General features: G+C 54.5%; 1 protein-coding gene across 2 annotated transcripts in view; it reads left to right on the top strand.

Annotated features, from left to right (window-relative positions):
- Positions 1-24,758, top strand: part of LOC135887969 (E3 ubiquitin-protein ligase TRIM39-like) — a 429,124-nt gene extending 404,366 nt beyond the window's left edge. For both annotated transcript variants that reach the window (XM_065415777.1, XM_065415775.1), the window contains 3 exons: positions 17,890-17,910; positions 18,013-18,039; positions 23,600-24,758. In XM_065415777.1, coding sequence (XP_065271849.1) covers positions 17,890-17,910; positions 18,013-18,039; positions 23,600-24,159 — 608 coding nt within the window. In that variant the 3' untranslated portion in view covers positions 24,160-24,758. The remainder of the gene's footprint in view (positions 1-17,889; positions 17,911-18,012; positions 18,040-23,599) is intronic.
- Positions 24,759-25,989: the final 1,231 nt, after the last annotated feature.

The raw sequence follows: 25,989 nt of genomic DNA, 5'->3' as shown, positions 1-25,989 counted from the left end.
AGGGAACTGGGATTGTTTAGTCTCCAGAAGAGAAGAATGAGGGGGGATTTGATAGCAGCCTTCAACTACCTGAAGGGAGGTTCCAAAGAGGATGGAGTTCGGCTGTTCTCAGTGGTGGCAGATGACAGAACAAGGAGCAATGGTCTCAAGTTGCAGTGGGGGAGGTCCAGGTTGGATATTAGGAAACACTATTTCACTAGGAGGGTGGTGAAGCACTGGAATGCGTTACCTAGGGAGGTGGTGGAGTCTCCTTCCTTGGAGGTTTTTAAGGCCCGGCTTGACAAAGCCCTGGCTGGGATGATTTAGTTGGGAATTGGTCCTGCTTTGAGCAGGGGGTTGGACTAGATGACCTCTTGAGGTCCCTTCCAACCCTGATATTCTATGATTCTATGATTCTATGATTCTATGATCCCCACCCCCTGCTAAGGGTCTTGTCCCTGATGATCCACCACCCCTAATGGGGCCCTTTTACATCCATGATGTAGGACCCGCAAGATGGGGGTGTTTGTCCCACAACAGCCGAGGTCTCCTCCCCCCACAGGCACTCTCCCAGTTCCTGATCCTGCTTGTGTAGGAGTCGTGGGGGATTTGGACACTAGGCGGGTCCCCACAATCTCCCATTGAGGCCTGAGCCCTGGAGCTGGTGTGGGTAGGGCAGGAAGGTCCCTAGCTAACAGGTTCTCTCTCGCTGTACCCCACTCCTGGTGGGTACAGGATGAGGGGCAGCAGCTCATGTTCCTGCAGGCCATCCACCCCGCATGTCTCGCTGCACAGGAGAGAGGGCAGGACACGCTGGAGCCGCGCTGCTGCAAGGCAGCTGTGGTGAAGAGGATTGTGGTGAGTGAGACATGTCATACGGCAGCTGGAGGGAGGAGAGAGGCATGGGATTGGCAGGGGTATCACCGAGCTAATCGGTGGGGGCTGGGTGGTGTTGGAGGGGGCAGCAGAGGGCAGGGATTGCTGGGGCTGAAGACTGGGGAGAAGAGAAGGGAGAAATTCTGAGATTGGGCAGTGGGGGAATTGTGGGGCTGGAGGGCAGCTGAGACTGGGGGACAAGGAATCGCATGGTCCCAGCTCGGTAGTCGGGATGGTGCTGAATGGGGGCAGTTTTGACAGGGAGGAGGAAAGAAGGTGATTGGGACTGAGCTGGGCAGGAATCCTGGAAGGGGGACAAGTTTGATGGGCAGGAAGAAATCAGAGGAGCAGGAGGTAGTGGGGGATCCTGCTGGCCATGTGGGGCACTGGCTGTGTAATCTCCTCACTGGGAGGTGTCAGTAGGGCCCGAATCTCACATGCTCCTTTGTCTCCTTCGCATCTCACAGAAGCGCATTGAGGAGATTCCTGATGACTCTCCACCCAACGCCATCCTCGCCAACTCCCTGATTGCAGTGGGCAACCTCAGGTACCGAGACAGCCCTTCTCCCCTCCCCCCCCCCCCCCCGCTGGCTCCCCTAACCCCAGTGCTGCTCAGGCCCAAGGCTGGGAGTCACTGTCCCTCCTGCTCCCAGGTCACCTCCCAAGAGTGGCTCCTCTGGCAGAGATGGTGGGGTGGGAAGGTTCACTCTCTCCTGGCCGGGCTGTTCTTTTCACTCCAATAACATTACAGGGGCCTTGGGGAGGGGCTCACTCCCGGGCTCAGATACAGGAGGGGCAGCAGGCTCCAGGGAACAGGCGCTATTCCTGTCCTGCCACTGTCTGTCTGGGACGCCTTGGCCTTGTCATTCCCTAGCTCAGTGCCTCAGTTTCCATTCTCACCAGCCTGTGCCTATATCCCTGTGGTTTCGTGTCCGTGTTGGCGACAGTCCCACCCTCGTACTGCACAGTCTAATACCAGCTCCTCTCTCTTGCCAGCACCATGAATCCTGCCCTTGAGCCAGACCTAGAGACCCACCTCTTGTGAGCTGCCCTTCGCTCCGTCTTCACCCTGGGCATGGAGAAGGACACCACCCACATCCTCCTCCTCCATCCTCCTACTCTTCCAGAGTGGTCCTTGGTCCCTGCTCTCTTGATTCCCTGGAGCTCCAGATTTAGGGGTGGGGTAGGCAGAGATGGAACAAGCAGCAGGGTTGGATCCTTCCCTCCAGAGGATTACCCCTCCCTGGGGGATTTCTTTCTTTCTTTCTTTCTTTCTTTCTTTCTTTCTTTCTTTCTTTCTTTCTTCCATATGCCGTGATTTGCCCAGCAGCCCAGCTTCCATCCATAGCAACTTGGCTGTTTCATATTCGTCTGCCTACAAGGCCGTCTGCAGACACCTGCTAAGCTCATGGATCAAAGATCCAGGTGTCATCAATTCTTGCTAATTGCCTGCAGTGGGATGTGAATGAGAGAGGCCAGGATATGTGTTTGGGAGTCTCACCAGTGCTTCCCAGAGACCCCTCTTCCCATCCTGTGGCAGGTGTAGGCCCAGTTTCCCTAACTCTGACCCATGCTTTGCAGGCTTGGCACAAAGTCATGTCAGAGCTCCTGGATGCCGTGCTGGGGAACCTGCTGGCAGAGTCCCCAGACACAGACAGGCTCTGGGGGGATTGTGCTCTCAGTGACTCCCTACATCCCACCAAGGATTTTAGTAGCAGGGAAGGGCGAGGGTTCAGTCTCCTTTCTGGTGAAGTGTTCAGGAATCAGGAGTTCTGGGAGGATGGGACCAGCCCCAACACCGAACCTTGTCCCAATCTAGAGAGACCCTGACAAGTTGTGACCTGCAGGATACAAGCTGCGTCCTGGGGGGAAGAATCCCCTTCTAAAGCTCTGTGATCAATGACTCAGCTATTCCCCCCTGCGCATAATGTCTCGGGCCCCTGGGGCTGGGGGGGTGGGGCTCATTTGCAAAGCACCACCTGCCCATTGATCCTGACCTGCCTCCTTTCCCCACAGCATGTCAACCTCTGGATCATGTCCAGGGTGTCGCGCGAGAGAGCTAGGGCCATTAGGAGCAGCACAGCCCTGCTCAGATACACAGTCACCCTCCCTGAGTTTGACCTAAGTGACCTCTGACCCCAGCTTCCTGACTCCAGGCGTAGGCGGGCTGGCTCCAACGGGCTGTAGGATCTGCTGCTGCAGGGGCTGTGGGTTAGGAGTGTTCCTCATGGGGAGGCAGAGTCAGAGCAGGGAATGAGCCTGGCTTGAGTCAAGTTCTTCTTGTCCCGGTTAAGTGTTGTCCCTGGGCCTTTAAGGGGACCGTGCTCCAGCCCCTGCTTGGCATCCCAAAGCAGCTCCTGGCTCCCTTGGCAGCAGAGCAAATGAAGGGTCTATCTCAGGCTTCTCTCCCCCAGCATCTCCTGCAGAGGGGCTAAGGGGAAGGTGCCTTCTGGGCCAGGGGGACAGGGAGCTGACAGGAAAATGCTGATGGAGTCCCCTCTCCTCTCCCTTCCATTAGATCTCAGCAGAGTTCCCTAGGATGGGGCACCATGTGGCACAGCTGGCTCTGTTTGTCAGTGACCCAGACAAGGACATCAGCCAGCAGGCCAGGGAGGGGACTTACCGGCTCTACCAGCTGCTGCTCCAACAGAGGGGTAAGGAACCCGCTGGGACACGGAACCCAATAGGGGACTGAGAGTGACCATGGGTGGATAATGGGACCCCAGACAATTTCTCTCAGACTGACCCCAGCTGGAGGACAAGTCTCTCTCTGCCTCTGTTAATCTCCACTCCACTGTGCAGCCACCAATGGGATTGGAAGGACACAGAAACTGCAACCAGAAAGATAAAAGTGCCCACAGCCCGGCTCCATGCGCATTCCCACACCTTGCCCTCTCTGTCTATTTCCCTTTCTATTAACTCTGCTGTTTTAGATAAACGATGGCACTAAATTAGGGGGCTCTCCAGGGATAGCAGATAGAGTTTTAAGGCCTGAGTTCTCAGTGGCACGGGATTACCAACCCCAAACTTTTGAAAATCATGAGTCAGGACCCCCAAAATGATGCAACCGCCTTTTATGAGACATAAAAATAAAAATGATAATAAATGTTGAGTTCTTTCGATTTGCCTTCTGGCTTCTCAGCCCTTTAGGCTGCACTTAGATCACATTTTTATAGTTTTTCTCTGTAAGCAAGAAACTTCCTTTGTTTAGGAAACAAAAGCCAAGAGTCTCACCTCGTCACATGCTTCCAGGAGCTGGGGCTTTAACAAACACACCAAATATCAGGCAGAACCATTCTCTGAAGTGTTCCTAGCCTCTGTTTACCAGAAGCTGGGAATGGGTGACAGGGGATGGATCACTTGATGTTTGCCTGTTCTGTTCATTCCCTCTGAAACACCTGGCATTGGCCACTGTCAGAAGACAGGATACTGGGCTAGATGGACTATCGGTCTGACGCAGTATGGCCATTCTTATGTTCATGAGACTCATTATAAAATCATGAATGTTGGCAACACTTTTGACACTGCGTCTCCTTTACACTGAGGCAGAGCTGCGTTAGCGTATGTCAGAATCAGGCCTTTGAAACACTGATTCCAGCTTCACCAAGTTTTTGGCCTGTGAATTGAATATCCCTAGACTCGGAAGGATTCGATTTTATTGGTAGATGTCAGTAACTGTTGATTTCACTGTACACACACAAACCATGGGACAATATTTCCATTGATAAATGAAATTTTCAAATAGGCACAGTAAGAAAAATGCTGCTTGAGAACTTACTAGAGTTTGATTTAAGGAGATTTACTTAGTATATTTTGACATGTGATGTTGACAATTTGTGTTTTAACAGTTACACTTTTAAACTTTTTGAATCTCCGTGTCTACTGTCATAAACTAATTATTGTCTGACTAAAATATTGTCTGAATACCCCCCCAATTTCCCACAACTGTGAACAATAATATTGATAAAAACTGAAACTTTGAAAGTTTAAATAGATAAATATATAACCATTCATACAAATAAATATTAAACTTATCAGTCAAAATTACATATTAAATCAAATGAATTCTGCCAAGCCTAAATATCACTCCTTAGACATGTAGTTCTGTCAGCTCATCAGGACAAGGGGAAGCTGATGTCCATGTGAATCCCCAGTGACCCCCCACACCAGCAGAGGGGGCTGATTTCAGGATCGGAGCCTTATTGGGACATTTCTCACCAAAGCCTCCAGGGCTGGAATGTTACCGGTGATCTGTCTCCAGCTCAGCAAACAGCCTGAGTCAGTTCCAGGAAGGGAAACACCCAATTGCTGCTGCTGCAGGCGGGGCATATTTCTGAGCTCAGGAAAGTGAAACTAACCCTGTTACCTGTCCAGAGGGAGCCATGGCCACAGACAACCCCATGGAAAGTCTCCAGGAGGAAACTACATGTCCCGTCTGTCTGGAGTATTTCACAGAACCTGTCACTCTGGAGTGTGGGCACAATTTCTGCCGAGCCTGCATCGCCCAGTGCTGGGAGGGATCGAATACAGATGTCTCCTGCCCTCAGTGCAGAGAAACTGTGCAACAGAGAAACCTCAGGCCGAACAGGCAGCTGGCAAATGTTGTAGAAATAGCCAAACGGTTGAGTTTACAGGCAGCAAAGGGAACAGAAGAGGAGAGGGTGTGTGGGGAACACCAGGAGACTCTGAAACTGTTCTGTGAAGAGGATCAAACTTCTGTCTGTGTGGTTTGCCACCTGTCCCGGGATCACAGAGATCACAGGGTGGTTCCCCTAAAGGAGGCTGCCCAGGAGTACAAGGTAGGGAATTGCTGTCAAGTTTAATGGGTAATAACTTTGGATTTTAATTACAGGCTGATTTCATTGAAAGCTGCCTGTCACAGGTGTGATGCATCATTCAGCTCTGTAAAGCCTTCACTGTATGGGAGATGCTATAACAAAATTAATGATCTGGCAGTGTGGAGACAGAATCAGAATATCAAGTCTTAAAAGATATCTGCTCTGGGAAACTTTTCTCTGAGATTCTGAATGCTTTTCAAACCCAGCTTCCACTGCTGAAATAAGGGGACTTTTTACACAATGGCCGGTGTTAACAATCAGTGAGGTTTAAATCATAAGAGCTGCAGGCCAGTCTATGGGAGTGTGTTACTTTGAGACTGGAGAACTGATCATTTAAATATCAACACCGTTAATTATTTTGTTCCCCTGTGAGAGGAGAGAGGGAGAATTACAGCTCGGCACCATTTATTGCCAGTGATGCCTCCTTCCAATGTCACAAGCGGGTGATGTTTGGGAGATGCCACCTCTTATTTTTTCCCCAGTAAAGGAGGACCAGGCGCAGAGAGCCCATCAGAGTCCAGTGGTACAGTCTAGCTACATGAGGGGAGTCTGGCCCCAGGAGCCCCTTGGAGCCAATCAGCAACTCCATCCTGTTTTGAACATTGCACCATCTACTGTGAAAAGATCATGGTGTTTCCTTTTGGTGACTCACATAGGTGGAGCTTATTTTGTCGGTGGAGCTTCAAAGAATCCAACCACCTTCTCTCTCCCCCCCCCCCCCCCCATTCTGATTCCTGCTTACTTAAGAAGCTGTTTTGCTGGATGCAAAGGCTGCTTTTCCGTCTCCTGTCTCTCACTAGCCCCTGCTGGCTCCTCCCTCACTGCTTCCCTGCAGCAGCACCGCAGGGGTGTCACCGAACAGCTCCCCAGGAGCTCTCAGCAGCAGCTGCAGCAGCAGCAGCCTGGGCCCTTGGGCAGAGGGGAGGAGAGAACTCGAGGGCTCAGAGAAGAGTGAAATGGGGAAATTTCTGGAGGGGGCTCCGGGGGGGCTGCCAGGGGTGTTGCACAGAGCAGGGCTGATGGGGCAGCAGCACGTTGCTGTGCTGTGTGAATGAATCACACGGTGTCAAAGGGGAAGAGAGCCCTGGGGTATTACAGCTCTGGAGCAGTTATAATTATGGGTGGCACATTCCCCCAGACCGAGTGTGTTCCCTGTTCCTCACTGACCTCCAGCCACGTCACAGCTTCACCCTGTACAGTTCATGGGACTGCGCTGGCTCCGGTGCTCAGCTGCTGCCTGAGGGAGGCCACATGGGAGCCTGGACAGACGAGAGCACAGTGAGGTCTTGTTCCTGGCCTGGGTCTGGGTACAGTGCAGCGAGGTGCTGTCCCAACCTCTTCACTCTCGCTGGCAGGAGGGATCGTTCAGAACCTTCCCAGCTCTTTCCCCTCTGGCCTGTGCTCAGTGATGTGAAACTTGAGCTCAAACACAGGCCCTGAGAAGCCCTGAGTGTCTGCAGGAAGCAGAGCCCCTGCTCTGAGACTGGCGTCTCTGCTCCCATGAGGCCTTTGGGGCCGGCAGAGCCGAGTCTGCTGCTCGCTTCCAGGATATTTACTGCTGGTGTATGAAATGCCAATATGTACAGTACTGTCCACCCATCGGACAGGCAGACTAATGGCTGTTTATCGCACATGATGCCCCTGCAGGTGAAACTCCAGGGAGCCCTGGGCCCTCTGAGGAAGGAGCTGGAAGAGGCTCTGGCTCTGACCTCTAAAGAGGAGAAGAAAACCACAGAGTGGCAGGTGGGTGTCCAGGTTTATTCCTCCCTGAGCCCTTCCCCCTGCAGCTCCCAGGAATGACGGGGCCGTAAAGCTCCAGGATGAGGTTATGAAGCTGCTCTGGTTGTTTGCTCCATTGCACAGGCTTGGTGCCGGCCATGGGCAGCGCATACATCCGGCATTGGGGGAGGCCGGGCGTGAGTGCCGGAACCTCCCCTGCGCCCGGATCATCGCCCTGCCCACTGCTCCACCCCCATTTGTCCTCCTCTCCCCGAGGCCCTGCCCACGCTCCCCTCCTGCTCTGCCCCATACCCTACTCCAGCTCAGCCCCCACCCCAGAGTCTCTCCACTCACCATTCATTGTTGCAACTCGCTCCTCTCCCCCCCCACAGACCGCCTCGCCTGCTGCTTGCTCCTTTGTGCCCCCTCCTGCCTTAAGGGTGAGTGATGGGGGTGCGGAGAGGAGCAAGTGGTGGCGCCCCCCACACAGCTGACGGGCGGCAAGCAGCGGGTGCTGCGGGCTTCGGGGGAAGAGTGGGAGCGAGGCCTCCTGGCGGAGCGCAGGCAGCACTCCAAAGACGGCAGGTCTGCAGCCTGCCTCCAAAGGGAGGGGCGCTGCAGCCTGTCTGGGGAGGCTCAGCCTCCCCTGGCCTATGGTACCTGCCATCCAGGGTGCTGGCAGCATCAGGCTGTGTCTGGTGGGGATATCAGCACAGCAGCTCCTGTAGGCGGAGGAGGGGCAGTTCCTGGCCCTTGTACAGTGGTGCAGACCCACCCCTGAGATCTCTGATAGGGGCAAATTCTCCATATTGGGTGCAGTGTTTTCACTATTCCATGGCTCCTGTTTCCCTCCTGCAGATGGGGAGGGTGTGTCGGCTGCTCCAGCCATCGGTTTTCAGTGGCCTCCATGACAAAGCTCTGCAGCGTCTCTGCAGCCTGGAGGAAACAGATTGTTCCTTCTCGCTCTGCACCCACAATCCCTGCAGTGACTCTGCCCCGTGCCTGGGCCAGACACTGGAGCTGGGAGGAGGATTTGCCCCCATGGGTGAGGTTCAGAGTCACTCAGCTGGCTGGGCTGGGGGCATGCTGGGAGCTGAGCTCTTCTGAGCATCAAACCCAGTTGTGGGTGTGGAGCTCTGTGGAAAATCTGCCCCCAGGGTGCGTCTACATGGCCCCAACAGCCAGCTGCAGGCTAGTCACTGAGTAACACCCAGGGGTCTGGGTGGGCGTGTACAGCCCGTGGTGCTGGGGCTTCATAGCTACCAGTACCCGAGCCAGCCAGATCAAAGCTAGCCTGGGTGTGTCTACACACGGTGCTGTCACACCTTCATTGCAGTGTGGACACCCCCTGAGTGAGCAGAGCCAGGGGCAGGTCAGTGTCAAGCCAGGCAGCGCTCGGCCACTTCACAGCCTCTGTTGCCATCACGTGGCCACTTCATCCCAGTCACCTGCTACTGTTACTGTGACTTTACCTGTGCTTGTCTGTAGCCAGGTGATGAACCCAGGGGACACAATGTCTGTTCCGGTTCACCTGCCTCTTACAGTGAAATCCCTGCAGCGAGCTTGGGGGGGGGGGGTGTGAGGAAGGTGCCAGTAGCAGGGATGAGAGGAGAAGTAGGTGTCCCACTAGTCAGATAAAAATGGCCATTTACAAGAGCTGAAGTGCTCAGAGCTGGGTGCCTCTGGTTCTGCATCTGAAGCCGTATTTACAGCCCGGCGGAAGTGGCTGGTTTGCAGAGGACAGAACCGCAGCAGCTCCCACTGCCCGCACTGGAAGCAGTTGGTGCTCAGTTCCCCAGACAATAGGGATTTAGGTAGATAACAATTAACAGCCAGATTTGAATGTGTCCGGCAAAGTGCCCAGCCGGTGCCATGGAGACGGCTGCACCTTGGGACAGTCACTGGTGTGGTTCTGAAACCATTGATTATTGCCCCGTGAGAGCGAGTTACGTCCTACATCACCAGAGGTCACGGCCCAATGATCAGTGTCACTCGGCAGTGTAACTACAGCCCCAGTGACTGTGAGACGAGGCCCAGCAGGGGTTGCCAGTCACCCACTGAGAGGAGCTGCCTTGGGTCTGAGCCAGGTGGGGAATATCCGATGTGACGGAGCAGGGAGCGGGGCAGATTTGACCTGGGAATGTTGCAAGGGGGGGTTGCATCGGGGATGGGAGACTTCCCTGGAAGGAAGCTACCTGAGCTGTAACCTGAGCCAGGAGGGGGGTTGGGAGAAGTAACACCTTCTGCCTGGGACACTGAACAAAGGAGGGAGGGGCTGCTAGGGAAGAAAGGAGTTTGGTCTTAGGAGGGCTAGGCTGGGTGGTGCAACGCAGGGAACCCCAAGCTGGGGTCTAAGCTCCCTGAACCTCCCAGAAGGGCCTAATTGAGGGGCTCTGGTCGTACCTACACGCTCTGCTTGAGACTGTATTCCTGTCATCTAATAAACCTTCTGTTTTACTGGCTGGTTGAGAGTCACAGTCAATCTCAGGAAGAGGGGTGCGGGGCCCTGACTCCCCCTTACTCCGTGACAACTGGTGGCAGCGGCGGGATCTACTGCACCCCGTGGACGGCGCTTCCTGCAGTAAGTGACTGGGGAGAAGTAAAACGAAGGGGGATTGACGGGGACCAGGCGTGCTGAGGAGTCAGAGAGAGACGGTTATCACCCCTGGGAGTGTGTGACCAGCGAGAAGGACTTTTGCAGTAACAGGGTCCCCCGTGAGATCGCAGCGAGTGGTCCCAGGGGCGGAGGAGTCTGCAGCTCGACCCTGGCAGAGAGGTGGTGACCTCGAGAAGGGCTGGCACACTAGGTGTCTCCCTGGAGACTGTGGGGAGCGGTGAGCACACAGGCCTGTGAGTGGCCAGCAGGAAGATGTATGCCAAGCGGCTTAAGAGCGACCTGGTGGAGCTGTGCAAGCACAGGGGGGTGCGCATTGGGAAGCTCACCAAAGAACAGCTCATTGCCCAGCTGGAGAAGGGAGATCGCGCGAATGAACTGATCCCTGTCTCTGAGGGAAGCAGCCTGGCAGATGCAGCGCAGGCCCCAATGTCTGTCCCATCTGGGAGTGGTCAGCCGGCTGCTGAGGGCTTCCTGAGACCCCTCCTTCCTACGCCTAGGGGAAGGGTGGGGAGGAGCCCAGCAAATACCGAGGGCGCAGGGACCCCCCCGGCCAGCAGGGGATCCTCCCGGCCACGCGCAGCATCCGTGGAGCGGAATGGGCTGGAATGGGAGATAGAGCTAAAACTGAGAGAGCTGGAGGATCGTGAACACCAGAGACAGCATGAAGAGAAACTGAGGCAGCATGAACGGGAGGAGAATGAGAGACAGAGGCATCATGAACTGGAGCTGGCGAGGCTGAAGGGCCGCGAGCCCCCGGCTGCGGTGAGTGAGGGGGGACCCAGGACTGCACGGAACTTCGATAAGTGCATCCTGGCCCCACGCAAGGAGGGGGAGGACATGGATGACTTCCTGGATGCCTTTGAGACGGCCTGCGAGCTGCACCAGGTTCATCCTGCAGACAGACTCCGGGTTCTCACCCCCTTACTGGACCCCAAAGCCGTGGCCTTGTACCGCCAACTGGAAGAGGCGGAAAAAGGGGACTATGAACTATTCAAAAAGGCCCTGCTACGTGAGTTTGGGCTGACTTCTGAGATGTACCGGGAAAGGTTCCGGAGTCAGGATAAAACCCCGGAGATCTCATATCTGCAACTAGCCGTCCGCATGGAAGGATACGCCAGCAAGTGGGCTGCTGGGGCCCAGACAAAGGAGGACCTGGTTAAACTGCTGGTACTGGAGCAACTGTATGAGCGGTGCCCATCCGACCTGAGGCTGTGGTTGAGGGACAAAAAACCAGAGAACCCGCGACATGCAGGCCGGCTGGCCGATGAGTTTGTGAAGAGCCGGTCAGGGGCTGGCAGGGAGGAGTCCCAAAGGAGCAGGCCCGCCGCGATGCAGAGAAAGAGTCACCCGGGTACCTCCCAAAGGGGGAATATGGGGAATCCCCTCCCAAAAGGAATGCCCAGCGTCAGGGACAACTGACCGGCTCGAGGGGACCCACGGGACATGAGCTGCTATTACTGCGGCCGAAGAGGCCACATTCGGGCCCAGTGCCCCAAGCTCAAGGACAGACTGAGCAGACCGAACCCACACCGGATTAACTTGGTAGAGGCCCAGACGGACGAGGGGCCGGCTTTCCAGGCAAGGGGGGCTGGCAGCTTATCAACTGCTCAAGAGAGAGAAGGGCCTCAGGCCAGCTTCTCTGGGGGGCCGGATGCTCCGGACTCAAAGTTCTCCGTTTACAGGGTGGGCGCGGGGCTGCCCCTGCGGAGCGAGTGCCTTGTCCCCCTGGAGGTGGATGGGAAGGAAGTTTATGGATACTGGGACACAGGCGCAGAGGTGACACTGGCCCGGCCCGAGGTGGTGGCCCCAGATCGGGTGGTGCCCAACGCCTTCCTGACCCTGACAGGGGTGGGCGGGACCCCATTCAAGGTTCCCGTGGCGAGGGAACACCTGAAATGGGGGGCCAAGGAGGGCCCCAAGGACGTGGGAGTGCACCACCATTTGCCCACTGAGGTGTTGATGGGGGGGGACCTAGAGGACTGGCCAAGCAACCCCCAGACCGCCTTAGTCGTGACCCGTAGCCAGAGCCGGTGAGGGGCACTACGCCCTGACCTTGGGAAGGATGTCACATCGGAGGCACAGAACCCTACCCTGGTGGGGAGGGAACACCCAAGGACAAGGCTCGGGGTGGCTGTGGCTTCTGACCCAGCCGACGAGAGGGAGCAGGTTCCCGTCCCTTCCCCAGCTGCCGAGTTCCAGGCCGAGTTGCAGAAGGACCCCTCCCTGCGGAAGCTAAGGGACCTGGCTGACCTCAGTGTGGTACAGACCATGATGAGAGGTTGCAAGCAGAGGTTCCTGTGGGAGAAGGGATTCCTATACCGAGAGTGGGCTCCCCCAGGGGAAGTGGAGTCCTGGGGGGTCAGGAGGCAGCTGGTTGTTCCCCAGAAGTTTCGCCACAAGCTACTGCACCTGGCCCATGACATCCCTCTCGCAGGGCACCAGGGAATCCGGCGCACCAGGCAGAGGCTGCTACAGAACTTTTACTGGCCTGGGGTCTTTACCAACGTCCGACAGTACTGCCGATCCTGTGACCCCTGTCAGAGGGTGGGGAAGGCCCGGGACAAGGGGAAAGCGGCATTGAGACCTTTGCCCATCATAGAGGAGCCTTTCCAGAAGGTGGCCATGGACATAGTGGGACCTCTCAGCAAGACGACCCGGTCAGGAAAGAAATACATTCTGGTGGTGGTAGATTTTGCCACCCGCTACCCCGAGGCAGTGCCCTTATCGTCCATCGAGGCAGACACTGTGGCAGATGCGCTGCTGACCATTTTCAGCCGAGTGGGGTTCCCCAAGGAAGTCCTGACGGACCAAGGGTCCAACTTCATGTCGGCCCTACTCCGGTGCTTGTGGGAGAAATGTGGGGTTCGGCACAACTGGGCCTCGGCGTATCACCCCCAATCCAACGGGCTGGTGGAGAGGTTCAATGGGACGCTAAAAATGATGCTGAAAACATTTATGAATCAGCACCCGCAGGACTGGGACAAGTATTTACCTCACCTGCTGTTCGCGTACCGGGAGGTACCCCAGGAGTCTACCGGGTTTTCACCTTTCGAACTGTTATATGGAAGGCGGGTAAGGGGGCCCCTGGACCTGATGAGAGCCGAATGGGAGGGGAAGGCCACTTCCGATGGAGAGTCGGTGGTGGAGTATGTCCTGACCTTCCGGGAACGACTTGCCGAGCTCATGGGCCTGGCCAGGGAGAATCTGGCCAGAGCCCAGAGGAAGCAGAAGGTCTGGTATGACCGCACAGCACGGGCCCGCGCCTTCGCCACTGGGGACCAGGTGATGGTCCTCATCCCCGTGAGGAAAAACAAACTCCAGGCCGCCTGGGAAGGGCCCTTCAAGGTCGTCAAGCAACTAAACGAGGTAAACTATGTGGTGGAGCTGTCGAACCGGGCACACCACCACCGGGTGTACCATGTGAATATGATGAAGCCATATTACGACAGGGGGAATGTGGTGTTGGCTGTGTGTGGACACTGGGAGGGGCCGGGAGATGACCCTTTAGTAGATCTATTCCCTGGGACAAGAGCTGGTTCCCCCCTGGAAGCAATTCCCCTCTCTGAGCAGCTGAGCCCGGCCCAGCAAGCTGAGATCAGAGGGGTGTTGCATCTGTACCAACAGCTGTTTTCCAACCAGCCTGGACGCACTAATCTGACTGTCCACCGGGTGCAGACAGGATCGCACCTGCCTATAAAATGCCCCCCCTTCCGGGTCACAGGGAAAACTGCGCAGGACCTGGAAAGAGAGGTCAATGACATGCTGGCTTTGGGGGTGATCCAGCCATCTTCCAGCCCTTGGGCCTCGACAGTGGTGCTGGTCCCCAAAAAGGACGGGTCGATCCGGTTCTGTGTGGACTATCGCAAGCTCAATGCCATCACTGTAGCCGATGCCTACCCCATGCCCAGGCCTGACGAGCTCCTAGACAAGCTGGGAGGTGCTCGGTACCTGACCACCATGGATCTTACAAAGGGCTACTGGCAAGTGCCGCTGGATGCTGATGCCAGGCTGAAATCGGCCTTTATCACCCCTCTGGGGCTCTATGAGTTCCTGACCCTGCCTTTCGGCCTCAAGGGAGCGCCGGCCACCTTCCAGCGCCTGGTGGATCAGCTACTGAGGGGGATGGAGAGTTTTGCCGTGGCGTATATTGACGACATCTGTGTCTTTAGCCAGACCTGGGAGGACCATGTGTCCCAGGTTAAACAAGTGCTGGACCGACTCCAGGAGGCTGGGCTGACCGTAAAACCGGAGAAGTGCAAGGTGGGGATGGCTGAGGTATCCTACCTAGGCCACCGGGTGGGGAGCGGCTGCCTAAAGCCAGAACCGGCCAAAGTGGAGGTGATCAGAGACTGGCCTGCCCCGCAAACCAAAAAGCAGGTCCAAGCCTTTATTGGGATGGTGGGGTACTATCGAAGGTTCGTGCCCCACTTTAGCTCCATAGCAGCCCCCATCACTGAGCTGTGCAAGAAGGGGAAGCCAGACAAGGTGGTCTGGACCGAGGAGTGCCAGGGGGCTCTCCAGGAGCTGAAGGAGGCTCTGGTCAGTGGCCCAGTTCTAGCAAACCCCGACTTTGACAAGCCCTTTATGGTGTTCACCGATGCCTCAGACACGGGACTGGGGGTGGTGTTAATGCAGGAGGATGAAAAGGGGGAGAGACACCCCATCGTGTACCTGAGCAAGAAGTTGCTACCTCGGGAGCAGAACTACGCGGCTATCGAGAAGGAATGCCTGGCCATGGTGTGGGCCCTCAAGAAACTAGAGCCATATCTCTTTGGGCGACACTTCACCGTGCACACCGACCACTCTCCCCTGACCTGGCTGCACCAGATGAAAGGAGCCAACGCCAAGCTCCTGAGGTGGAGCCTGCTCCTGCAGGATTATGACATGGACGTGGTCCATGTGAAGGGAAGTGCCAACCTAATAGCGGATGCGTTGTCCCGGAGAGGGGGCCCTGAACTTCCCCAGGTCACTGGTCAGAGTGACCCCGCTCAGTTCAGTCTCGAAGGGGGGAGAGATGTGACGGAGCAGGGAGCGGGGCAGATTTGACCTGGGAATGTTGCAGGGGGGGGTTGCATCGGGGATGGGAGACTTCCCTGGAAGGAAGCTACCTGAGCTGTAACCTGAGCCAGGAGGGGGGTTGGGAGAAGTAACACCTTCTGCCTGGGAGACTGAACAAAGGAGGGAGGGGCTGCTAGGGAAGAAAGGAGTTTGGTCTTAGGAGGGCTAGGCTGGGGGGTGCAACGCAGGGAACCCCAAGCTGGGGTCTAAGCTCCCTGAACCTCCCAGAAGGGCCTAATTGAGGGGCTCTGGTCGTACCTACACGCTCTGCTTGAGACTGTATTCCTGTAATCTAATAAACCTTCTGTTTTACTGGCTGGTTGAGAGTCACAGTCGATCTCAGGAAGAGGGGTGCGGGGCCCTGACTCCCCCTTACTCCGTGACAGGGGGTCTTTTGTGAGTCAGGCTGGGTACTGCACCCTGGTTCCCCAAGAACACAGAGCTGCTAGGTAACAATTGGAAAACCAAATCTACTATAATCCATTTTTCCATGTTTCTGGTTTTCACCAAAATCAACAGGGTTCTGCACGGGAGTGGGATCAGCGTAGGGTGACCAGATGTCCCAATTTTATAGGGACAGTCCCGATTTAGGGGGCCTGTTCTTATATAGGCACCTATTACCCCCCACCACCTGTTCTGATTTTTCACACTTACTATCTGGTCACCCTAGATCAGCGGTGGGGGGAGGAGTTTGGAAGGACTGGGGATGATTGACCTGGCTAGGACGATGGCTGGATGGGGATGAGGGGCACCCTGACCCTAATCCTAACCCTGAGGTCACTGCCTCACCCAGTATCCTGAGATTTTAGTGTATATCAGGCTTTTATAGTTTTCCATTTTTCACCAAAATCCAGAATTTTCTGCCCACTGATGCCTAAAACATACTCTGAAATGGAGTTGATGGAATGTGGTTGTCAAAACTTATCACATTGCAGACAGACAGACGGACAGATAGAAACGCCATTGAGTTAGGTGTGGGGCCTCACTTCCCTCAGCCAAAAATAATAGTTGATTTTCATAAAAGCTTTAACCTCAAAGTAGTTGTTTTCTTTGGGGATAATTATCTAAACAGGCCTTTAGTGTATGTTCACTAGAGCCCCAATTCAGCAGGGTAGTTAAGCACATGTTGCACTTTAAGCCCACGAGTCAGTACATCCCTATTCAGTGTGTGCTTAAGTGTTTCACTGAATCAGGCTCTAAAACAGAAGCAGTAGCTGCTTCACAAGGAACAAGAAACCCCCTAGTGGCTGATGACAGACTAAACTGCCCCCAGGGAAAGTTTCCTCCTGACCCCCATCAGTTAGCAATTGGCTTGTGCCCTGAAGCAGAAGGGGGTTTCTCTGCCCTCTAGAATGCTTGCATTTTTTGAGAACTGTGATAAGTCTGGAGATTCACATTCCCATATCACTGCCTGGGGCTTTTTGAATCCTTTGTCCATTTGGGTTTTTTTCTTTGCTTGTCTGTTTTTGTTTTAACCCTACCCAGTATACATTTGTATGTTCTCATTGTCAATCTAAATATCTTTTGTTTTACTCCTGCTAAACTCATGGTCTCAATGCTATCTTGTGACAAGTTGTTCACAGACTAATTATGCATGCTATAAAACAGTATTTCATAGAATCATACAATCCTAGGACTGGAAGGGACCTTGAGAGGTCATTTCCTCTTACAGTTTGAAATTTGCTGCTTTTCAGTTTTCCAGGACAATAATTTACACCTCACCCCATGATGACTGAGTTTCCTTAATAACCTTTTGTGAGGAACTTTGTTAAAGGCTCTTTGAAAGTCCACATCGGTTATGCCAATGGGTTCTCCTTTGTGCACAATTTTACTGACCTACTTAAAGCAATTTAATAGATTAGTGGGACACAGGTTTCCTTTCCAGCTCTGCTGGTCAGAACTTATCCTATCATTCTCATAGAGCTGTTTTAGAATTCTCTTTTAGTTTCAACTAGTTTAGTAGGCACTGACGTAAGGCTCACTGGGCTGTAGTTCTCAGGATTACTCCTACCAACATTTTAAAGTTGGCTACAACATTCCAAACCCTCCGATTCTCCAAAAGTGAAGCTGATTTTAATGAGAGATTCATATTATTGTTAGCAGTTCGATATCGTCTGATGTCATTTGAGAGCTCCTGGGATTTGCCATCTTGCAGGGATCTAAGCTCTCTTGGTGGCTGTTGGCTGTTTAGTTTGTCAGTTTGTTCCAATAGCTCCTCTTCACTCCTCGATCCCTGATCTTTATTTCCTGAACAGAGCAGCTCCAGGGCAGGTCTCTCCCCAGCAATCTTTCTGGTGGAAACTGATGCAAAGAAACCAGTCAGTCTCTCAGCATTGTCCTTACCCTCCCCAATTGCTCCCTTTCCCTGCTGCTGATCCAGGGGACCCATCGATTCTCTCACGGGCTTCCTGATTCTGATGGACTGAAATAATTCCCTGGTATTTGTTTGATATCTCTGGCTGTTCACTCTGCTAATTCCATTTTAGCCTCCTAATTCCCATCATGCAATTCACCCGATGTACTGCATGCTCCTTTCTGCGGGCTTCACAGGGTTAATATTTTCCATTTGCAGAGGGATCCCTGTTTGGCTCTAACAACCTCCTGCACCTGGCCAGGTGGGGTTACTGTATTTCTCTCCTTGCTGATTCCTTTGCTGCTCAGGGGGTGCACGTGTCTGGCTGCTGATGTAGCTTCCAGACTGAGTCTAAGGATTGTATCTTCCCTGCTTTAAGGTCTTTTTGACTCACTTCTCTTCTGCAAGATAATGTGATATTGACTCATTTCTCTTTATTTTATTTTTAGACAAACTCCAGGCTGAGCTCAGTAAGTTCCATTCCCCCCTGTATCACCCTGTGTGACATTGTCTCCTGCTCAGCGTGTCGTTGTTCGGGGCGTTCTCACTCCTCTGTCTGTGTTTGGTTGCAGGGTGGAGATGCGCCCAGATCTACACAGGTACTGTACATACCACTGATGTTTTGTCCATAGTGAGGCTCCACCTTCCCCTGGGAGCTCTCTGCTCCTTTCCCTGCACAAAGCATTTTCCTATGATATTCAATAGGCTGGAAACAGCAATGTCACTGGGGTGGATGGAAAGGGGCAGGTAACACCCCAGGTTTATTGCAGAGCAGGGACCTGCCCCCTTTGGGAAAGGGCTGATTGGTGAGGGAATACTGCCCCCTGGTGTCACCTTTGCAGCGGGTAACTGGGCTCTGCAGGATGGACATTCTTATCTGGCCATCATTTGCATTGAACTGCTCAGCTCACTCTTCCCAGCAGCAGGGTTTCTATGCTCAGACTGAGCTTTAGCCCACAATTTCCTTCTAGCGTAACACGCCCAGACAGGAGCTGTTCAGTGTCCCCCTGGATTTGGGGGGAGGAAGGCCCTGTCCCCACTGCAAGGGCAGACAGGTTTTTATAACCAGCTTGTTACACTCCCCTGATGCAGTTACAACAAATTGTGCCCACGCAGCAGCTTTTCTGCCTCACAGCTGTGGCTGAGCTGTGTATGTGTTTGTACCCAGCATGCAGCCTGACTGTGTGTGCCCTGGTGCATGCTGGGAGAGTCTGGGTAGCTCCAGCAGGGATCAGAGAGCCCAGGGGCCATGCACACACACTGCAGCACCACTGGCCCAGGGATCCATGCACTCCAGGGTATCATCCCGCAGAGAGCTGGGAGGGAGGGGGGCACCCAGGGCAGTTACACAAACACCGTTGGGGGTCCTGTTAGGGTTGCCATCTCTGAGGTGCAACAAAACAGGAAATCTGCCTGCTTCATGTACACCACCTGTCCCCTCACCCGGACACTGTCTCCCCCATCTCTCCCACCCCTGCCCCTGCCCTGAGGCCTTGCCCTTGCCCTTCTCTGAGGCCCACTCCATCCCCCCTCCCTCCATCACTTGCTCTCCCCCACCCTCAGTCACTTTCACTGGGCTGGGGCAGGGGTTTGAGGTGCGGGAGGGGGGTGAGGGCTCCGGCTGGGGGTGTGGGCTCTGGAGTGAGGCTGGGGATGAGGGACTTGGGGTGTAGGAGGGGGCTCTGGGCTGGGGCAGGGGGTTGGGGTGTGGGAGGCAGTGCATGAGGGGGTGCAGGGTCCCGACAGCACTTACTACAGCTCCCAGGAAGCGGCTGCCAGGTCCCTGCTGCCCCCAGGTGCATGGGTGGCCAGGGAGGCTCTGCGTGCTGCCCCTGCAGCTCCCCTTGGTCATGATTCCCTGGTGGCCGCTTCCACGAGCCGCACGGAGCTAGGGCAGGCAGGGAGCCTGCCTTAGCCCTGGATCCCTGCTGCGCCGCCGACCAGACTTCTAGCATCCCAGTTGGTGGTGCAAACTGGAGCTGCCAGGGTCCCTTTTCAACCAGGCGTTCCCATTGAAAACTGGACAGGTGCCAACCCTAGGTCCTGTCCACACGGCCCAGTAACACCCTGCTCAGCTGGGTACAGGCAGCCACATGCCAGCCCAGGCCCCTGGCAGGGATGCTGAGCTGCCAGCTGCCATGGTCACTAACATGTTAACTGTGTCATGTGCCACACACCAGGCTTAGAGCCCCCTGGGCCTAGCCCCAGGAACAGCTGTAACCTAGAATTATAGCAATGTAGGGCTGGAAGGGACCTCGAGAGGTCACCTAGTCCAGCCCCCCACGCTGGGTCAGGGACTAGACTATCCCTGGCAGGGGTTTGTCCAACCTGTTCTTACAAACCTCCAGTAATGGGGATCCCACAACCTCCCTTGGAGCCGGGTCCAGAGCATCACTGCCCTGAGAGTTAGAAAGTGTTTCCTCATCTCCAGCCTCAGTCTCCCTTGCTGCAGATTGTGCCCATTGCTCCTTAGACAGGCCCTCGCCCTGCCCGCTGGGGGTACTGGGGGTGTCACCAAGTGTGAGCATTGCTGTTATCACACTGAATGGCTGGCGGCGCTGGGCTGGTTCAGGGGGGCAGTGAGGGGAGCTGGGGCCTTTCACTCCCCAGTCACTGATCTCAGCCCAGGCTCAGAGTCCGGTTCTCAGCGGACAGGAGCTCACATCGTAACTCACTTTAACGGCAGCCTCACCGGCCACCTCCGCAGGGAGGCCAAGGCCTGAATGGGCCTCAGGGACGGTTCCTCCCCAGGGAGAAGCTCCAGCAGGAGTCAGGGCTGAGCAACGTTGGCAGGACGGGGGGGGGGGGGGGGGGGGGGCTCACACGGCCGCTGTGATGTCCTTGTACCCTCGATACACAGAGCTCCAGCAGCTGGGGTGTAAACCCCACTTATACCCCCAGCACTGAACTCACTGACACTGCCCCAAGGCCCTTCTCCTCCCTGGGGTTGAGGAAGTGAGTAAGGGGCACTGGAAGATGGGGGTAGGGGGCCATGGCCCCATCACTTTTACTAATGGGAGGGCAGTGCCAAAGAGGGAGCCCCGCAAGCCTGAATCTGTCCACCCCGTTCCGAGACTCGCTGCTGTGGGCTGTGCAGATGAACCCAAAGTGTCTCCAGAGTCTGGGTGTGAAAGTTCCCAGCGTGTCTGACCCAGGGCTGGTTAATGAGAGCGAGGTGGGTGGGTGGTGCAGGTGTTACAGGGAGACACTTGAGCCCCTGGGGCTCTGAGATGGTCTCTGACCATTATCCACCATGGGACAATCGCTCTGGGCAGAGAGTTCAGGCTGGAGCCGAGTCTCCATTTTCAGCCTGATTTGTGGGGCTGAGATCAGGGCCTCGGGGCATTTGTCTGCCAAGAGCAAATTTAACAGCAGCTCTGGAGTGTTTCATAGCTGATGTCCTGAACCTGCCCTGCCCAAACCTGTGCATTTCTGGGGGTGTTGACAGTCACTCACTGCAGGTCACTGGGATTTGGGTTCCTAAGTTGCTCAGACAGGTTTGCAGTGGAGCTGGGTGAAATGTTTTGGACAAATAGTTTATTTGCTGCAAAATTATATTTCGAGTCAACAGAAACTATTAGTGTTTGCTGTCAAGTTTCAATGAACAGAAAAAGGTGCTGCTTCTTCCCTTCTAGCCTTTAGCCCAGTGGCTGGGCCCTCACCTGGGAACCCCAGGTTCAGTCCCCCCGGGTGATGTCATGAGGGCTCAAACCGCTGGTCTCCAGGTGTCTGATGACGTCCCCCTGTGTCTAAACACTGCCATGGGCACTGGGCCAGAGCGTGGGAGTGAGAATGACTCTGCAGCCCATGGGGTCTGGCCCCCACCTGGGAGCCCAGAGTCCAGTTCCCCTGCTCCAGTGACCCTGTAATTATTGATCCATAACCCCAGTGATGGGAGGGATTACGGCCCCTGGCACACTAGTGTCTCAGGCCATGTCTGCCAGGGTTTCCTTGCACCGATGTAGCTGCACTGGTGCAAACCCCTAGTGCAGACGTGCTGTGCGGGTGTGAACTGGGACTGGTCCCCGGTGCAGCTTCTCCCAGATGGAGGGGGCAGTAAGTGGGGAAATGCCCCCTTCTCTCCCCACTGCCCAGGCCTCATTAGAAACATCCCATTACTGCGCATTTATACCCCCTCAGAATCTTCCACTGTACTGCCCCCTAGTGAGCGCAATCCAGACAACTGCCCCCGTGGGGGTGGGGCTGGGCCGGGCGAGGGGAGGGGCTGGCTGTGGTGTTTGCCTGGCTGGAAGGTGGGGCCCACCAGCATGGAGACTCCCAGCAGCTCCCCCTGGGGCAGGGCTGCACCCCCAGTGTGTGTGGGGACAGCACCAACCTGCTCTGAGCGAGAAACCAACCACACGTGACACCAAAGCAAGAGAGATTCCCTGGGGCCTGCCTCTCCCTCACCCCTCTCTGGCTCTTGCCCCTCCCTTACCCTTCCCTCACCCCTGAGGGACCCTGGACCCTGGATCTATTCTGACCCCTCACCCACATCCCTCCCTTTCTTCTCCCCCGATTTCTGCTCTCCTGGGCCCCTGCCCCTCTGCCCCCACTTTGCCTCCCTGGCACATGCCCCTGCCCTCCACCCACCTCTGCCCTGCTGGAACTCACCCCTTCCTTCTCCCCTGCCCTCCTGGCACCTGCCCCCTCCCCCAAACATCCTCTTCACCCTGGAGCCCACCCATCACTTCACACCCCTGCTATGTCCTGGTATCCACTTCTCCCCTTTCCCTTATCTGCTGCCATGTCTCCCACCCCACCCCCCTCACCATCCTTTGCTGTCCTGGCTTCCGCCCTTCTTACTCCCCTCAGCCCTCCTAGCACCTGTCCCTCTCCCCACCCTCTCTGACCCCTGGCACCCACCCCTTCCCTCACCCCCCCGTGCCCATCCCTCCTCTAGCCCCACTCTGACCCCCTGGCACCTGCCTCTCTCCAATCCCTTCTCCTAACACCTCCCTCTCACCCCTCTCTGCCCCCTGATACTTGTTCCTCCCCTCCTCTGCCCTCCCTGTGAGCCCTTCTGCTCAACCCCCTTAATCCCACTGGCACCTGCCCTTTCCCTTACCCGTCGCACCCTCCTGGTGCCTTCCCCTTCCTTTCTTCCCCCCAACACCTGACCCTCCCCTTGGCCTCTTCCTCCCTGGTGCCCACCCCCTCACCACCCTTTCCCCACTGACCTTGCTCTCCTCTTGCCCCTCTGCCACCATCACGCATGCCACCTTCTCTTTACTTCTCACCCCTGCTCCTCCCCTCGCCCTCTGGCTCCATGACACCTGTGCCCCTCACTACCCCTCCAGTCCTCTGGTTCCAGCTCCTCCTCTGCCCCAAGTCCCAGCTCTACCCTTGCCCCATCTGCCTCCCTGGTGCCTGCTGTTTCCTTTGCCCCCTCTGCCTGCCTGGTGCAAGTCCCTTCCTTCACCCCCCTTTGGGACCCTGGTCTCAGCCCTTCCCCTCACCTCAGCACTGCCCCACCCCTCCCTTCATCCTCCCTTTACCCCCCTGGTGCCCACATCTCCCTTCACACCCCTCTGCCCTCCTAGGGCCTGCCCTTCTCCACACCCCTCTCTCTGCCCCCCTTCTGCTCACCTGCTCCCTCACCCCCATTCTGCCCATTTGGCACCAGTGCCTGCCCATTCGCTCTCCCCACCATGGTTCCACCTGCCCCACTCATCATCTCACCCCCTGGTAGCCCACTCTACCCTTGATTTCCCCTGCCCCATTGGAGCTCCCACACTCCCTCACACCCCTCTGCCCCCTGGTGCCCGCCCCTTCCCTTGCTTCCCTGTGCCCCCTAGGGTCCATCCCCTTCTTCTCACCTGGTGCCCACCCCTCCCCTCACCCCCTGGGACCTGCCCATCCCCCCCTCTGTCCTCTGAGTGCCTGCTCCTCTTCCCCCCCATTGTCCTTGTGCCTGCCCCTCCCCTTTCCTCACCCAGCATCAACCTGTCCCCTCCCCGCCACACTGATACCTTCTCACCCTTTCCCCGCTCCTCCTGCCCTTTCCCCCTCATTGTCTCCTCACAGGCAGATGGGCCCTGACTCCCCTCGGCCAACAAGCCCCCCGCCCCAGCAATTAACGGGGATGCAGGTTAATTTCCCCTTGATCCCAATGACCAGTCCCTGCCCCCAGCCCTGACTCTGTGACTCTCTCCCCAGTGGACGTGACTCTGGATCCAGACACAGCAAATCCATGGCTCGTCCTGTCTGAGGATCGGAAATGTGTGAGACTTGGAGTCAAATACCAGGATCTGCCCAACAATCCTAAGAGATTTGATAAATATGCCATTGTCCTGGGCACTGAGGGGTTTGCGGGCGGGAGGCGTTACTGGGAGGTGGAGGTGGGAGACAAGACTGCCTGGAACCTGGGGGTTTGTAGGGAATCTGTGAGCAGGAAGGGGGAGGTCACACTCTCACCTAAGGATGGATGCTGGGTTGTGTGGCTGAGGGATGGGGAATACAAGGCCGGCACCTCCCCCCTGACCCCCCTCCCCGTGAGCGTCAGGCCCAGTCGGGTGGGGATTTTCCTGGACTATGAGGCGGGCGAGGTCTCGTTTTACAATGTGACTGACAGGTCCCATCTCTTCACTTTCACTGACACATTCTCCGGGACGCTCCACCCTTATTTCTATCCTGGTCGCAACGCTGGGAGTGAAAACGTGGCTCCCCTGATAATCTGCCCGGTCCCAGCTCAGGCCGGAGGGAATCTCTGTCCCTGACAGTGACCCCGCGCCACAGACTGTCCCCTCCCAGCCCTGCTGCTCTTCCCGCCCCCAGTGGTGGGGGCCAGTTACTGCAGCAACTGGACTTTTTGTGCTGACCGGGTGCTGCCAGTTTCCCTGTTCAACTGGAGGTTCCAGTTGAAAACCGGACACCTGGGAACCCCCAGCCCTCAGCTTCCCCCATCCCCTGCCCCAGGGGTAGCAGATGGTGGGGGATGGGGTCATTCACTCCTGTCAGAATTTTCTACCCCTGTGAAATCTCAGTGTAAAATATGAAAGAAAAAAGATTATTCTAATTTAGAAAATATTATTGTAACAAGGTGTAAATACAAGAATATTTTAATTTACATTTCAATAGTACTTCAAAAACAAAGATCTAAATATATTTTTAGAAATGGAATTTTTTCCATTTATTTTTTGATTCATCCCTCAAATCTATACTGAAGTTTAACTTCTCTAAATAACATCATTTGTATTTCAATTGTGAAATTTCAAGAAATCCAAAATATTTATCTTAACAAAATAAACTATTAAATTGTCAGACTGGGTTGTTCAGTTACAATGTACATGTGTCATAAACATCACAACTACACACATGTGCAGCTGCTCTCTGTTCTCTCTCCCTCTCTCTTTATTGTCTTGACTGGTTCTCTCTGGAAGGCAGGGTACATACACCCACCTCCTGCAGTACAACTTTGAAAATGAATAGTTGAAAAAATGATAAAATTAATTAAGCAATATATTTAAGTTAACTCACACAAGAATTTCTGTCAGCATTAATTCATGTGATTTTTAACTTTCTAGTTACATATAATAGGTAATCAAGATATGACCCTTCCTTTGTTTTTCTCACATCAATTAACAAAACACGGTCCCCAACCTCAAATGCTGCCTTCCTATAGATAGAAATCTCTTCTACAATCTCCAGTTTTTAGTTTATTTTTCTTTAGAAATATTATTTGCAGGCAATGCACTGTCACTGTGCACTGTTGATTTCAATGTACTGCCAGGCTCTTCATGTTCTTGGTTATAAGGACACAAGACATGTACTTTGATAAAGAAATAGAGACGGGGTTGTATTCCTTTACTGAATCATCACAAATTCACTTAATTGTATTAAAGACGCCGGCACTTAATGACACATAACATGAAATTTAGTGAAGCTTTTTGGAAAACCTTTCTTCTCGGCCATAAATCAGTCGAAATGGTGATATTTTTGTTGTCATGTGAGGTTTAGAGTACAAAGAAAAGAAAGTTGCTCCAGGAAATTCATCACAATTCCTCTGGGTTCTGTCCACCACCTTCTCTAATGCTCTGTAAAAATAGTGACCAATTGACCTAATCCCTTGAAATTAGTGATTGAACCTAATTTCTTGAAGAGCTAGCTGAGCAGAGTCTGAGGGGAGGCACATCACATGGCATTGCTAGGACTACTTTTTGTTTTAAACTTGATGCATTATGAACATTTTCAATGTAATAATTAAGTTTTGAAGCTTTATTCACAATATGCCATTCATGGCAATGTGCCCTAAACTTACCTTGATTATTTGAAAATAAATACCCTAAAATTATCTTTTGATGGATTCATTTGTGCCTTTTATCCAGTCTGCTGGTGTCTAGGTGGCATGGGCTGCTGAAGTTATATGTTCTTCGTAGTTTTTAACACAGGGAAATTTTAATCTAAAAATAAATATTTTTTCCCTAAAATTTCCTTCAGAAATATGTGTGTTCCTTTCCCTATTTCTCACTGATTTATGTGTAATTACTGTGGTTTCTTATCCAATCTTATTGTGTTATTACATGGGAAAATATGTTGGCAAATAATAA

This window comes from Emys orbicularis, chromosome 13 (assembly GCF_028017835.1).
Source record: "Emys orbicularis isolate rEmyOrb1 chromosome 13, rEmyOrb1.hap1, whole genome shotgun sequence".
Classification (NCBI taxonomy): Eukaryota; Metazoa; Chordata; order Testudines; family Emydidae; genus Emys; species Emys orbicularis.
This window is presented reverse-complemented; position numbering and strand designations above follow the sequence as displayed.